General features: G+C 41.1%; 1 protein-coding gene across 3 annotated transcripts in view; it reads right to left on the bottom strand.

The window, feature by feature from the left end:
• Positions 1 to 16,985, bottom strand: part of PRKAR1B (protein kinase cAMP-dependent type I regulatory subunit beta) — a 94,549-nt gene that overhangs the window by 33,792 nt on the left and 43,772 nt on the right. For all 3 annotated transcript variants that reach the window (XM_088174356.1, XM_014869816.2, XM_014869827.2), the window contains exons 5-6: positions 6,669 to 6,730; positions 5,877 to 5,923 (exon numbers count right to left, since the gene is read on the bottom strand). In XM_088174356.1, the coding sequence (XP_088030482.1) occupies positions 5,877 to 5,923; positions 6,669 to 6,730 (109 nt within the window). The remainder of the gene's footprint in view (positions 1 to 5,876; positions 5,924 to 6,668; positions 6,731 to 16,985) is intronic.

Below are 16,985 nucleotides of genomic sequence, written 5' to 3'. Positions count from 1 at the left end.
AGCCAGGCAAACCCAAGCAGTTTCCTGGTGAAACAAGCAGGTAATTCTGTGGCTTCTTTTTTTTTTTTTTTGTGAGACAATCAGGAGAAATGGATGAATAAAATGAGGATTCTGAAAGGCTTGTTATACAGTGAAACTGTATGAACATTTCTAAATTATATTAGTTCACTGCAAAATTGCCCAGAAACATACTTGACTGTAGGGATATCCTCTTTCTGCAGGAATTGCACTGGATGGGTTCATGGGGTTTGCTACACTACAGTAATCCATGTGTCTTCAGTAAAAAGTCTCAGGGATGGTGGGGAAAATCTAAATTCCAATGGGTTTTGGATCACATCCTGAATGTCAGCTGACGTGGTACCCTTGACTGTTTTTCATGACACCAAAAATACATGTGTATGTGTAGAGTACATGCTCTTCTGTTGAGCAACACAGATTTCGTTACTGCAGAAGGGTCTGAATTATAAGCAGGAAAATAAACTTATTCCAACACGTATTTTTTAAGCAACATGGTGACATTTCTTGTTAAGGCAGTGTGCAGGATGTGACTGCAACCCAGAGAGGGGAATTATGCTGGTAAAACTCGAGACTGAGCAAGTGAAGGATGGACATTTAACACTGCACAGTTGTAATTTAGTTGTTATTTAGTTGTTATTTAGAGAGGCCACTACTGAACTGCTCTAAGACTCCTTAAATGTTGCTGTCTTACTTGACAAGACTGTACAAAACATGTTTGACATCTCTCCTTAAACAGTTTATGCAAATGGTCATTCCTCCACCCTAAGGGTGTCAGGTTTAAAGTGCTCTGGGGTTAAACCAAATCACTGATCTGACAGTCTTTGGGCCCAGCACTCACTCCCCCAATAAAATGTCATTTCGAATATCAGTCTCTGGAAAAGAAAACACTTTGAGAAGAAATTGTTTTCTAGAAGCAAAAGCATTGGACTTCATTCTCTGCAAAGGCCAAAGTCAACACTCAACTTCTGTGCTTGGGATGAAGTGCATTGATGGCACACTACATCCTGCCCTTTAACAGAGTTCAGCTCCACTATAAATCCCTTTAAAATAGATTTTTAAAAAAGAAGTGGAAAGGAAAGAAGTTCTGTTTGTAGGGTGTGGGAAGCAAAGCTATTTTAGGCTCAGAACAGCTTATGAAAGTCGATTTTATATGGCAGCAGCTCAGATGATCTCCCTATTTATCCTAAAAAATGCTGGGCTGAGGTTTTGGCTAAGCCAGCTTTAGGCATTCGTGAACTCTCACCCAAGTGGTGAGTACATAAATGAATTATTCCTAATTGTCACTTGACCTGCCAGTCACAGATCCATAATAGCTGGAACCTTCTTTCATGCAGCTGAAGAGGAAAAGTAGAAGTGCAGATGCCCAAATATGACCAAGCCATCAGGACCATCTACTTCCCACAGAGCAAAAGTGCCTTGGATTTCTATTATTTTGCATCATCTAATATGAACACTGCAATTTCTGGAGGCTTGAGGATCACACAGTTTGGTTCATTTCATTATTTTTTAGGAGGCAAATGGGCTGTGATATCCATGGGCACTAACTGGGAGAAGCTGCAGACACACAACATTCAGTGCCACAGGAATGAGCCTGGGCAGATGCAGAAAGGAACCTTGCCATAAGCATTCTACCTTGAAGGCAAGATATGAACATCTATCTCTGAGCTTCACTGGAGTGAATTTATCTTTAATTTTGTATTGCTGATTTCAAGTTAGCTTCTAGCATTTTTTTTTTTTGTGCTGCCACTTTGTGATCTGTGTGGACAATCTAATTTGTTCCAGGCATGGTAATTCTTATGTTTTAAGTCCCCTCCCTTGTATCTGTTTGCAATAATTTGTGCTTTGTGTCTTGTCAAGCCTAAATATTTGTTATCCAAAAAGGAAGATGAGTTTTATTTATTCTTGGAAAAATGAACAAGCCTTAGATATGAAGGGTATTTTAATGTGGGTAGTCTTCTCAAATGCAGTGTTTTATTTGTAAGTTTGAATTTGAACATATGAACTTGGAGACTGCCTTAAGAATCCTTAAAAGTTCAAGTTGAAAAACTCCAAACTTTAAAATATTCTGCTTCAAATTTCAAAAGGCAACCTTCCAATATTAGAAAACTCATTGATGATGGAAGAATTTAAACTAGAAGCACTCTATGGAATCTAGCCATTAAATATAACCAGTTTTAAAATCCAACAGTATTCTCACATAAAACACTGTGTAATTTTCATCTTTGTATGCACAAATTAGACAGTTTGTATATACAAATAAGGGCTTCAGGTAGATTTGATCCACAATCAAGAGATAATTTTATCTATTGTCCACAATATTCATGTATAGCTTCACATAGAGATTTGCACAGTAAATACAGAAATTTAAGAAAAAAACACTGAAAAGTTTTCATTTTAATTTTCACCATACTACAGGTTGGCTGCTGTTGTCTTACAAGAAGAAAACCTGAGAATGCCTGTAGAGAAAATTGCTGTGACATTAAATAGAATAGGAAGATGTTGGATCTAAAAAAACCCCACATCTGTTTGAAAAGGGCAGTCAACGGCGCTTTTTAAAGTAAAAAAATGTGAGGTTATGAGATTAAAATAACAAACAGGAAGTCACTTTATACTTAGAAATGTGGATTAGAGATTTTTGCAAGTCATATTTTAGCAGGTACTTTCAACATCTTTACTGGAAACTATAATTTAAGTTCTGCCAGCTCCTTTTTGGCACACGCTCCCATTTGTCTGAGCAGGAAAGATTCCAGTAGCCAAGTGACCTCTAAGATTTCAAAGTTTGTGCCATCATCTACCTCGTGTGCACTGTACCCATCTGCAGGGACAGGTCATGAGAGAAAATTCTCCTCAACCCTGAAGTGCTAAGGAGGAAGAGTGTGACTGATAATGCAATAATGCCAGTTTGGTCAAAGTGTCCCTGGTTTGCAGGATACAGTAGAAGAGAGGGAAAAAAATCATGTTTTCCAAGGCCTACCTCTTCCTCATTCTAAAATCCTTCTTTTACACATGAAATTTGTGCTCTTCCCTTGGCCCACAGAAGAAAATATACAGATATTTTATTCTAAGCTAACAGGGCTTGTTTATACTCTAAGAAAATGTAGGAGTTGAGAATGAAGTGCTATTATATTAAAAAAATATTTTATGGTGCTTCTAATTTGACTCAGATTATTTTGTAAGGGAAAATTTTAGAAAGTTCTTACTTAGTCTTTGGGGTGCCTGTGCCAAAACTCGAACAAAAATTACTTTTACATGCTGCAGTTTTTAAACTCAAAACACCACACACTGATTTTGTTATTGTCACTTTGTGGTGGTTTCTGTTTGGTTTTGGTTGCTTGGTTGATAGATTTTATTGGGTTTTGGGTTTTTTTTTTTGTTTGGTTGGGGGTTTTTTGTTTTGGTTTTTTTTTGTTGTTTTTTTGATTTTTTGGTTTTTTGGTTTTGTCATGACTTTCTTCCATGGGCAGGGATTTTATGATGACACTTGTGACCTCCTTTACATCTGTGTATGGAAAATCTGGGTGTTTATCAGTCATGATGACCCCAGAGCAAATTGCTCCTTGAATCCACCATTCCTGGTATTCCTGCCATCCCAAGCAGACCAGGGAATGGCAGCAGAGCCCCTGGCCTGGGGTTAAAGCCTCTGTGCACATGCCAGCACCAGCTGAACCAGGCAGAGAATGGCTCGAGGCTCCAAGTCTCGGGGTCAATTGTCTCCACTCCAAGTCACTTTTTTTTCTTGGAGAAGCATGGAAGCATGCCAAAAAAGTATCTGGCAAGGCTTAAATGAACAGCAGCTCACTTACTCCTGGCCTGGGCTTTCCTCAGACTACAAGGATTTCAGCAGCTCTGCCCAGAAAGTGGCAGAACTCTTCTGGGGAGCATCCCATATGGGGTGATGGTGCATGCCCAGGGGCTCTGGAAGCTGCTGCCCCACACAGGAGCAACTCACCCTGCACTGGTGTCCTGGCACAGGCTTTGTTCTGATGGGAAAAGCTGGGATCACCCCCCTGCACCTTCCCAGTTACTGCAGGGAACTTCCAGCCCTGCAGGAGCAAACCCCTCGTGCCTTGCACAGCACCTTGCACTGGAATTCTGGAGGTGTTTTGGCTGAAGTTTTAGGCAATGCTTAGGAAGGAGAAAGAAGCAAGCTGAGCAGATGGGGAGGGCAGAGGAAATGGAGCATCAGGAGGCACCTCAGGGGGTGCTGAGGTGGGCAGTGTCAGAGCTGGTCACAGAAGGGTTTGGCCAGGTGGTCAGAAGCTGTGCTGGTCTCTGCACAAGCACAGCCCAGATTACATTTTAAAGTCTTGCCAGGAAGCATTTGTCCCACAGGTGGTGTCTGTACCTGTCTCTGTAAGTGTCATGGTGACATTGTGGTGGATATGTCCATTTTAATCTGTCCTAGCAGCTATAGGCTGATTTTAGGGGAGTAAGGAATGATAATGTTCACGAAATCAAAGTTGTAATCTACTCAATGAAACCCTATTTTGTCACTGTTTTCTAAGAACAATATGTGCATATAGAACATTAACTCTTTTGCAATTAATTACAAGGGTTTTGCAAACTGTTTTCTGCTGTCATTCAGTCCCTCACTATCTCTGAGCTGAACACTGGAGAAAGCTTTCCTAAAGGTGTTGAGAGAGGACAAATTATTTTTAAAGAGGATTAATCTATAACTTCAGCATGTGCATTTGCGTGTTTGTGGGTCTGATTCAAAGCCAGTGAACTCATTTAGCTCCCTATCGGTCCCAAGCCAATTATTTTAAAACTAAATTTTAACACTGTTCTATAAATATTGCCCTTTTATTTTCTGGCCCTGTGGATGTGGCAGTGTTTGCTATTGAGAGGGCTGTCTGATAGGAACAGTGAGTCAGACGGATTTCCTGAGGAGCAACTTCCAGAGGCAGAGGCAGCATGTGAGGTTTCTCAATTCCCAACAATACCAATTAGATGGTCTCCTGACACAAACAGACCGCTAAAAGAAAATAACTTTCACTAAAATAACTCTGTGCCTCCTGCCTGGATTTAAAATAAATCACCTTCTTCTTTAAATATGCCAAACCAAGCTCATGTGGGCATCTGAAGAGTAAAGCTGCTAATGAGCTAGTCTGTCCTACCCAGCTACTGTGGATACATAAGATGTGTGAAGGAATTTGCAGCAAAACTGTAAAAGGGCGAGTTTCAAACAGGAGACAAATGATAGGAGGTAAATAGTTTATGATTTGGAAGGCAGGTTCAGAAAGGAGCTTCTTTTCAAAGACTTGCTGATTAAACCACTGCATACTCCTGTAAACATTTTGTGGTCTAACAGATCACTTTACACTTATAATAATCCCTGCTTTATTAATATGCTGCATTGTTCTTATATTTGGACCTAATTTTAAAAGCAAATTAAGGTTTCTAAGATGAAACTCACTGCCTGAGGCTGTATCTCAATTTCTGGGGGAAAAAAAGAAAACAAAAACAAACAACACATGAGCTAAGCTAACTGATTAAAGAAAATATTTTCTTTATGGTTGATCTGAACCCTCAGGTGCATTCCAGCATGGTGGCCTGCTCTGCCAAAGACTGCACACCTCCAGGTGTGGTTAGGGCTCTGAAGATAATGTCATTTGCTTGGTTTTGATACCATTTTCCTGCTCAGAATGGACAAGTAAGTTAGGATGCAACACATGCCAAATTTAAAATTATGAACAAATAACTTAACACAACAAAAGCAAAGTAATGAAATCAATCCTGTGAAATCTAGTTGAAGAAAGGAGACAGACCCACAGCACATGGCTGGCTCAAGCTCTCTGCCAAAGTACACACTTTTATTCTGTAGCTTCAAAATAAATATACTGTAAGTGTATACTTACATCCACCTCGCCTTGGTCAATCACATAGAAGTTGTCTCCCTCATCACCTGGAAGCAAAATACAAAAGGTGATTGTTTCCTGAAGGTCTGCCAAGCTATTCAATAACTTCCTGTCCCTGTATTTAATCCTGTACATATTTGCACAGGTTTGTATACCAGATTTCTTACAGAGAGATTAATTTTCTGAAACATCCTTGCTTATTTGCCTTCATAAATCAAAGTATCACTATGTGTTCTAGCTATTTATACCCTTCAATTGCATTAATTTATTTCTTTTGATTGATTCAATACTTCATTTAGGGTAAACACTCAAGAGGTTTTAATATAGCCTGAGGGTAATGAAGTCCTCCACAATGTGCTGCAGGCATGCAGGTAAGTTGCCAAGTGTGATAACTCTGATACAGCACAATGAGGTGTTGAATATTCCCAACAACCATAAAAATATTTTCCATCTCTAATTACTCTCAGCTTGCCTGTGCCACCCTTATGCATCCTGAGCTGAGGTTTACTTCCTGACTATCTTCAGTTAAGGGAGGAACATTTTTATTTTAAGTGCTGTTTATCTACATTTAACTGAAGCACTTTGAAAGCCTGGAGATCCACCAGAGTGGGGCTCTCTTCACGTGCAGCAAGAGACCTGCATCCATGAAGTTACCATATAACTGCACACTTGGAGGCCTTTGGAATATGGTTTTTCTTCCCATTAAGCAAAGAGGGTGAAACCTCAAATGGAGAGATGTGAATTACAGGACCCTAGCAAACACACAGGAGGAAGAATGAGAGGAAGAATTACCCTGTTGTATGACTGTTTCTCCTGCGATGTGTGTGACTGGGAACATGGCATCGAATATGTCACTGGGAAAAAAAAAGGAACATTTATTAATAAATCAGACCTATTTCTTATCTAGCCACTAGACCTACCTTCATTGTTTATTTAGCCTTTGTTAGCAGATTTTGAAGAAAAGGGAAAGGAAAACATTAGCTGTAACTGGAAAGTGAACCCCTGCTCGGCAAGAAATCAAAATAACTTGTTAGGCACAAGCTGTGGTTTAAAACTGAGACCATGACTTGGCGTGTGCTGTCTTGAAAGATCTCTTGAATTATTTGGAGAAAGGCACCTCTTACAGCAGTGCACAAACTGGCCAGCCTGAGTACTGTGTTGTCTAAGCAGAGAGATTTGAGATTTTCAGCTGTGATGGGTTTGTGGCCCAGCAGTGACTGCCAGATGCCCAAACGGGAGCTCTCCTCTTCTGAACATCTGGCCTTGCATTTACAAGCAAAACCTGTTCCACAGTACAGAGCACATTTGGAAAGGTAGTTGGCTCTAAATCCATGTAGCATAAGAGCTGGCAGGAGATTGCACTCACAGTGCAGAAGAGGCCAAACTCTGAAAATCTCAGTGAGTTACTGGTGAGAGGGGAATCCAAGCGATGCTACAGAAAGAGGGAAGCTGCAGAAGAGCCTCGTGCTCATTAATCACACTGAATTACACACCTTTCCATGTCTCCAGCTCGCTGTCACATCTCCTTAAAAGGCCAGGCAGAGCAGTGGGGATGGGAACACACCCTGCACCAACACTTCGGGCAACGTGCCCAAACCCAGTCCTTTGTTTATTGAGGGAGACAGCAGGCTCTGTGGAGCCAGGGCTTCCTTTCCCCACATCAGATTTTGGGGAACTTATTTTCAGAAGCATGAACCACATGCTCTCCACCTCTCTTCCCCTTCCTATGCATCAGCCTCAAGGGCTAAAGGAAATAGCTCCCCAACAAAAACAAAAGGCAGCAAGAGGGGATTGTTAACTGCTCTCTTCCCTGGTCTGGCCTAGAATGGTCCATCCAGGGACCACTGACGACAGTGGTGAGATGAAACACTTCAGTCTGGAGTGGGGAAAGGACCTCACACACACAGCTACGCAAACAGGGAAGAGACCTAAAATCTTCATCAAAACAGGCAAAGATCAGCCACCAAATCCATGAAGCCTATGCTACATTTCAATGCCTTATATGGGAAATGCATATTGTAAAATCCCATTATTAGCTTATTTCCTGTTCATCTGTTCCAGACTTTTTTCAGGCTCAGTTCTAGGAAATGTTTCACTCCTAAGTTCAAATTGCTCATGTCTTTCCTCTTCATCAGTCTGAATGTTTTTGCTCAGGATCACAGCTCTGCGTCAGCACCACTTGTAGGAGAACTGGGAGATTTCAAACCTGCACCTGCAAGGGATGCTCAGCCCATGGCCTATATATAACAAAATGATATATTTTACTCCTGCTGTTTTCATCAGGCCCACTCCATGCTATTCCTACTCACATTCAGGAAACATTTCCACCATGGATACCAAGCCTGCTTTGAGACATCCAGGAGAAACTTCTTCCTCACCTCATTCTGAGCACCACTGCAAAGACTTACAGCGGATTATTTTGAACAGTCTATGGACCTTATTCTTAAATCCACTAAGTTAATTTCTGTGATCTCACATAGGTTCAGCATTTCTCCACTTCGAGGACTTTCTCTGCTGGCAGAAACCATCTGCCTGGTACAGACAGATCTCTGGAGCTGGTCCCTGTGCCAATGCTCCAGCTGGAACTGGGAGCTGAGGTTCCAGCAGGATGGGGAAACTGCCACACCAGTGGGTGCCAAACTGGAACAGCCACTGAGGACTTCATGTCCATGAGGGAAGTCCAGTTGTTCTTCAGCAGCTCTGGGACTGGGAATTCAGTGTGACAGAGGCTCCTCTGCCTCCCTCTGGTTTCACCTTGGCTGTGCCAGGGCTCCTCACCGAGCTCTGAGAACAGCTCTGCAGCCTGCAGAACATTTACTGAGGGACAGGCACTCTGTGAGGCACAAAGTCTTCAATGTGATACATCCAAAAATAGGTACAACACAGTAAATATCAATAACCAAACCAAAATGTGCTGTTTGAGCAAACTTGGAAACTTTTCCCTTTTTTCCTAATAGAAATACAGAGGAAATAACTACCCGCAGTTTCACCCTTTCATCCTTGTTTTAATCCTCTATTTTATTTATAACTTAACAATTGACTGTACAAATAATGCCAAATAAATTATGTATAGCACTGCACCCTTCTCCAAAATGTTCCACATTTTATTTCCACATCACCTTTTAGTTATCAAAAAATAAACTCTTTAAAACTTTCAGCTGCCAGTGTAATGAACCCAAAGTCTATTAGCAGCAACAGCAGATTTACCCCAAATAGCAGAATATCAGTGTAAATATTCCAGTATCCCATATATGATGGGGTCAAATCTTAATCTTATTTCAGTGAAGTCTTAATCTTATTAGACCAAGACTTGGATTTTTAAAGAGACCTTTGAAGGACATGTCATCAAAATTATTCTGAAGTACGTATGAACACAGAGACAAGGTACCCAAAGTTATGGTGATGTTGATTTACAACTCCAAAGTGAAACCAGGGCATGGCTTTGATATAAAGGTAAGCAACCAATACTATCACAACTGTCACTGAAAACACACCACCACGTTCCTTTTCTGCTGGAGAATTACTGCTCTTAATTGATATGGTTAGACCAAGATCTCCCACAGTGATTAATGAGTTGAAGTGTTTCTGCTTTTGGATGCTCAATTTGAGATTAATTAAACATCCTCAGATCTCCAATGATATGGATCAGCAGGCAGCCTCAAAGTTTCTCAGCCTTCAAGGCAGCCAAGAACTGGGCCTTTCAGAATGGCACCAAAGAAAGCCACCCTTCTGGAAATTATCACCTCCTAAAGTACCAAATGCTTAAGATCCCTGTAGCAAATCTGGTTTTTGATTCCGTTCAGACTAAGTGTAGAATGGGTTTGGAAATTTTTATTCCCTCTATCTTCAGAGTCTGAAATAAAAGCAAAAATGTCACAAGGATCAATATACCAAAATACTTCAAAAATTTGAAGTATTTGTTCCTGAACCAAGCTAGAATCTGAAACTGCAAAAAAACAGACCTATTTTCCATCCCCCCAGTCAAGGTCTGATGCTGGCATATTCAGTTCAAGCCATGTGTTCCTGGGCCTGTACTATGTACAGAAAACAAGCTTTAAATACAGAATAAGTTGAATAAGTGGTGCTTGCTAAAGGCATAAACAATACAGCTAAGGCCAAAAATATGGTCTGTTGTTTTTCCCTGTACCACGCACTTGTTTATAAGACATCCAAAATCATTCTCTGGCCATTACAGCAAAAAAAACCAGCCCTTACAAACACAGTGCTGCAGCCATCCCACCACCAAGCACAGATTGTAACTGCAGGTCTGCAAAAGTAGGTGTATTTCTAGTGTTTGAAGGGTGTTTTTTAAATAATAAGGGCCAAACACATGCAAACACATTCCTAACAACCAAATTATTTGTTTCAAGCACAAGCAGGTTTTATTCTAGCACAAACAGAAAGCCAAAAAATCAGTAGTTAAGTCTTCAAACGTTGAATTACCATGATTTCATCTTCTGCCTGAGCTGCAGCACCAAGAACACAGCAGCCTCTGTCTCCTGCCCCTGCACTGCTGACACCGACCGTGCTCGCAATGCTGTGTGCTCCACTGATATGGAAACAGTTTGATTTTTTGCCAGGATTTTTATGATTGTGCTGTAAATGAGAACTGCTCAGAGGGATTTCTTTATTTTGTTGACCATGTATCATTTGCCCTCTTTCCAGATGACTTATTCAGGTGATGGATGAAGAAAATAGGTCACCAGTTCTGGTATTTAAGCTGTTGTTTCATGAGACTTCAACCAGGAGAGCTGCACTGCACTCAGCATGTCCCAGGCTCAGCATCAGCACTTGGGCCCTTTTCCACCCTCTCCAAAACCAAAGATTTTGACAGGCTTTGCTATTTTTTTTAAACCTTCCCCACCTCCTCCCAAAGAATCTGTATCTGGCTGCTCGTGGCTCTTGGGAGCCAAGCATTTGTTCCAACCAGAAAGTATCAGGGGCAATTTTTTGGCTTGGAAGTGTAGTTGCAGGTGGAACTGTATTTACCTGCATATCCATGTTTAGATCCAAAGAGGGACAGCAGGACACCACTAAGGTTTTCCAGGGGCATTTCTGCACCTTTAATTCTTTGCAACCTTTTGATAGTATCACTCAAAAACAAATCACAAGAAAAGATTGTGAGCAGCAGAGAACATACAGTGAACTAATCCAGCAAAGTGAAACCAAGAAATGTGTTTAGACATGAAATCTCTATCTATTCAATCAAAAAATACCAGCTGTCTGCTTAGGGAATATCAAAATTTAGAAGACTTTTTTTAAAAGGTCAAAGATATCAAAGGCTTGCAGCAAGTTTTAACACATAAAGTGTCTTCCATGAGTGTACATGGAATTGCAAACAACTGCTATCAGATCTGGAATCACAGGGGCTGATCCTCTGCTGTCTGCCATCTCTGATGACTCCTGGCCACCTGGCCAGGTTGAGCCAATTCCCTTCTCATGCCAAGAAGGCAAACTGCACTCAAACCAACGAGACTGCAGCTATTTAGACCAGAAAAGGAACTATCACAGTGATTGCAGAATAAATGCAATGAAACATTTTGCTGGTTTAATTCAGTAGCATTTTATGGACCCCATTTGCCAAGAAGCAAATGCCTGTGCTAAGAGGAAGCCAGTGGAGAAGGCAGGGCCAAGGGGTTCTCTTTCTCACGAGAAAAAGTGAGTGATAAAAATAAATCATCTCATCTGCTTTTACACCGAGGCCTCTTGGAGTCGACGTAGAATTGGAGATAGAAAAAAAATGATGTGCACTGTGGGTAATATAGCACTGGCAATAGGCAACTGAGAAGAAGCTTGTTAAAACAAAACGAGAGAAAGAGAATTCCAAGCACTTTCAGAACCAGACCATGGCAATGGCCAAAATAGGGAAACTATGTAAGACAATTTATCAGTTTCACAATCAGATTTCTTTCCAGCCCTTGCTGCGCTGAATGCATTGCAGGGAAGGAAAAATGGAAGAGACAAAATGTATACGTGTTAGGCAAAAATGGAAAATCCTCACTGTACCTGCAGGTTATAATTTGTCAAGAGTTCAATCAGAACAATTTCATTGTGCAGGCAGCCTCAGAAAGCTTTCAATTTTTGTGCTATGCAGTTTTTCCTTCTTTTGCTATCTCTCTAGCAAAACAAAGCCAGCCCTGTGTTGTTGAGGACAGCTTTAAAAGATATGGAGCTGTTCTGGCATAATTCAACAAAAGACACGCAACATTTTCTCGGAATGAGGCTGCCCTAGCAGCAAGATTCAAGTATTTTAAACCTTTCCTACTTACATACCTTTAAAGTTTAGTAAACAGAGTTGATAGTAACTCCACCTCCCTTTAGCTGTAGCTTTGGGTACTACTATCAGGGTACTATTTTAAGATTTCTAAAATGGGGGGGTAGGAGGTGGAGATGTATGGGGTCTTTTTATGTACTTCTGACATTTTCTTATGATTCATTTCCTGAAAAGACAACATCTTTCTAGCAACTGTTCTAACAACAGCTCCTCCTGCTCTGTAAGGATGAAGAGCACAAAATTTAAACCAGACTAGCTTCAATAAACATCTGTATAGTGAGGGAATAAACACAGTACTTTACCACTGAATAAATTGCAAGGGTCTCTGCTATGTGTAAGTACAAGGCTCCAATCCATACTCCTTGTTCCTAGGAATGCTGCAAGTCCTTGCTAATGTACAATACTGGAACCACCAGGAACCATTACTATGATTTACAGACTACTGAGAATAAAAGCATTGCAACCAGGTAAAAGAAAAAATTCCTTTTTAGAGGTATTTAAAATTAACAGCCCTGAGGTTACATTTGCTATAATCAAATATGTGGTGTGGCAGGCATGCACCTCAGAAAGAGTCAGTACTGAAGCCTTAACAGAAACATTACCCGTCTGCTTCTGTTAATTTCTTTTCCTGCTAGGGCAGCAACAAATTGATTATAGCAGCATCCAAAATTATTAACAATTTAGAATATTTAATTACTTAATTATAATGGCTGATGATTAGTTATTATTATAATTAAGACATCCATTGATTTTACAATAATGATCATATAAATTAGACATGAGAGGACATTGTGAATGGCAGGTTAACACTAGAGTCCATGTCTAATTCCATAACATGTATTAAGTCACAGGTCCACATAACTAGCAGACACATGAAACAGAAAGAAATAAAAATTTATCATCTTCTATTTCTGTGAAGTATTTCCATTTTTGCTGTTTTATGAAGTCCCTTTATAGGTTCATCAATTATTACAGCCAATGAACAGAGTACAGTTTTATGGGCAGAGCATCAATTCATTTTACAGGCTCTGTACATCTATGTGCCAATGGGTCACATCATCTTCCACATGTCAACAGCAGCTTCCAGAGAGAGTTTCTGCAGGGATCTTCATCTGGAAAGCTGTCTGCCATGGACTACTGCAATAAGAGGTAAAAAAGGGGACAGACAATGTGGCTCAAGGACAGGGTTCAATCCCACACCCTGCTTTGGCCCCTTTTCCTTTCACCCAGCCCTCAGAAGAATCCCCCCATTGAAGTCAGGCTGCCAAGCCTTTCTTGTACCACTCTTGTCCAAGAGGCAGGGCTTGGTGGAAATATAACTCAGGTCCAGTTCTTGCTACCTCCACCTAACATTTCCTAAAGCTGAGGGAACACCCACAGTTCCTTTGGCTAGCCCCAGGCCCATCACCACGTGCCCAAGAAGCCCTGTGGCAGGGCAGGCACTGTGTGCTGGGAGGCAGAGGAGGAACATTGCACAGTATGGATGTTCAGCCCCAAAATGCCTGGTGCCCAAAGCCAGGCTGAGGCACAGGACACCCCTTTGGGCAGCCCCAGCTCCCCAGAGTCTTTCCCAGTACCCCAGTTCCATAGCTTTCAGTCTATCACAGTACCCCAGTTCCACAGTTTTCAGTTTTTCACAGCACCCCAGTTCCATAGTTTTCAGTCTTTCCCAGTACCCCAGTTCCATAGTTTTCAGTCTATCACAGTACCCCAGTTCCATAGTTTTCAGTCTTTCCCAGTACCCCAGTTCCATAGCTTTCAGCCATCTGCAGTTCAAGAACAACTGCAGGCTGGGCTCTATCTCCCAGGCTGTAGGCAGCAGGTTGAAGGAATTGATTATCTCCCTCTGTTCAGCCCCTCTTGGACAGCCTGGAGTACCAGGGCCAGTTTTGGACTTCCCCCATTCCAGAAAGACACTGAAAAACTGGAGCCAGTCCACAGAGGCCATCACAATGGTCCAGGGCCTGGAGCAGAGAGCAGATGAAGAGAAGGGGGAGAACAGTGCTTGGTCTCTTCTGAAACCAGGAGCAGGGAGGTCTCACTGCTGTTCAGACAAGGCACAAATGGGAACAGAGGAAATTACCACCTGATCGAGAGTGGGGGAAAAAAGCCCCGATGAGGGTGGTCAGACCCTGCAGAGGGGCCCAGGGAAGGGGATTGTTTCCAAAGTGGGCAGGGCTCTGGGGGAGAGCAGCCAGCCCTGTGCAGGCTGGCTTGGAGCAGGGATGGGAGCTGGGATGTTCGGAGCCCCGTCCACCTGCCGGGAGCCCAGGGCTTGGCACGGAGCTGCTCCCAGTGGGAGGCAGGGATGAGGTGGTCCCAGCCTGGCCGCAGACACGGGGGAGGCAGGGCAGCCTGAGTCACAGGCCAGCTGGAGCAAATCCCATGCATAATGCACGGAAAATATGCACTGGTGGAGGAATATCTGCCCTTCTGCGTGAATAATTGCAAAGAGGCCGGGTCCCAACTTCCCATCACTAACAGCACTGCTCACCAACAAAGTCTGTGCATACCAGGAGGCCTTGAGTAGGAATTGGGCAACAGGATTTTTCTCAGGAAAAAAAAGCAGTTTGCTGAAACTGAATATTCCTGTCAAAAATGGCTGATGTCATTTCCCACTTGAAATGTTTCAAAAGTTTTGAAACTGTCTAGTTGCCCTACTGTGATAACTTCAGAGGATCTACTTTTCACAATGAAATTACTTCAAAATAACATTTCTAAGTAAAAAGCTAAAATCAAAAGAAGGCATTGTTGAAAATGCTATTTCAGTTGAACATAATCACATTTGTTCTCTTGTTTTCTGCATGTGAGCACTCTCAAGATTTTCATCTTGGAACTAGGATTCAAGATGAGGGATGAATTTAAATGCCAAAAGAAAATCAAACAAGAAAAAACAAAAGTCCAGAGGAGCTTGGGTCAATGGAATGCACTTTCTAGTTTATAAAATATACAAATATATATAGACGGGTATAGAGAAATACAAATACTAAACTGCACAGGCTTCTGTCTGGATTAGTAGGTACAGTAGAGTGCTCTTTCCTCAGCCTGCAGGTACTGGATCTAATGCAAAGACAGAGACATTTATGGGGATTATACACTACAAAAACACAGTATTGCAGCAAGCACACTCTGCTGAAACTTTTACCTTGAGAAGTCCCCAAATGCATCATTGTTTGAAGCAGAAAAAGGGGCTGTAACAAAGTCAAAGGTGTTATTTGTATGCATGGGCATTGTAGAAGTGACCCAGGGAAAGGCTCAGCACAACAAACCATGAACTTCAGACCACGTGTGCCAAACTCATGCCTGGTGTCACTGAAATGAGACTGGTGTATTTGAGCAGACTAAACACAAAGATGGCCCTTTAAGTCCCACACAAGTTTACGGTTTTTCAGTTTCCCAACAATTAATCGCTTTCTCAAAATTCTGGAAAAGCAGTGGAGAACATCATGCTGAAAAAATAAATATTTTAACTTAATACTTGAACCAATAAGTGTTTTAACTTAGTAACTGAAAGAAAATTGCTGCTGTTTGGACTGAAACACACCATTACAAGAATAATCATCATTCCTAAAACAAGGCTCTGTTGTTGCTGATACAAAGCAAATTCCACCAATGATAAAGGGCAACCACAACAAAGTCCCCATATTTGAACTATTTCGTTCCTTCTGATACTTTTAAATCCCTTCACTCTTTAATTTCAAGCTCCCTCTTCTGGACTATCCCAATGAAGCTGGAGAGTCACTGTGCACTCCTCCTTCAGGAGCCAGGTAACACAGCTGAGGAAGCCCTTGGCAAGTGGCACTGATAGAGGTGGTCACTGTGGCCCCATCTCAGGGTTACCACAGCTGAAGTGATCTGAAAATATAACAGAGTATGCTGAGATTTCAAGAGCTGCCAGAAGGCTGCAATGGGAAATGCACTATGTGACCTCTTGGAGTAGATGATGGGGATGTCCCTCAGGTACATGGAACATATATCCCTGAGGATATCCCTGTATAGGGATATAGGACATTATTTTCAATAAGAAACTATAACAAATCATATTTCATACATAGATAAGTAAATACAAACAAAACCATACTATGCACATTACCTTACTGTTCAGATTCTGCAGTGAAGAAGAAATCTTCCTGCCCAGTAGTAATAGGTTTTTTGTTTTGTTTTGCTTAATACTGAGGACATTCTTTCATGAAAATAAAGGTTTTTTTTTTTAATTTTCTTGCATCCCTATGATTAGAAAATTGTTGCCAGAGCAAGTTTTATTCTAATAATTCACCCAATTTTTCTATTCAGAGCATGGCTACACACAAAGTGTTGTGGTTGTGGAACTTGGACATGAACATTATATTAATCTACATTTTTTTTCCCCATTCTCTGAAGGAATCAATTTAAGTTTTCTATAAATATAGGAAAATTAAATTGTATTTGATAATTACAACTGTTCCTTCAAATCATATACTTACTGCTCCTACATGCTATTTTTATGACTATAGCTTGTGCACCTTGAATGCCACAAGGCAGCATCTCTGCCTGGCAACTGTATCAGCACAGAAATAGATAAGAGCTATTAGGTATTAGGCTAAAATCTTTTTGCTTCCATGCCTGGTGGTCCTTGCCGTTAACACAAAAATCAGAATAATGCAAGGAAGCTAAAGATGTTAAAGGAAAACACAACGCTAAAGAAGAACAAGATTCTCAATGTAAGTGCAGTGAGAGGGGGTACAAAAATTTGGTACATCAGGAAATTCCTCGGGTAATTCTGATAATATCGATATATCAAAATAATAATAATAATAATAGCAATAATATAATAATAATAATGATAATAATGATAA

This window comes from Sturnus vulgaris, chromosome 16 (assembly GCF_052056855.1).
Source record: "Sturnus vulgaris isolate bStuVul1 chromosome 16, bStuVul1.hap1, whole genome shotgun sequence".
Lineage (NCBI taxonomy): Eukaryota > Metazoa > Chordata > Aves > Passeriformes > Sturnidae > Sturnus > Sturnus vulgaris.
Note: the sequence above shows the minus strand (reverse complement) of the source record. Positions and strands in the feature narration are given on the sequence as shown.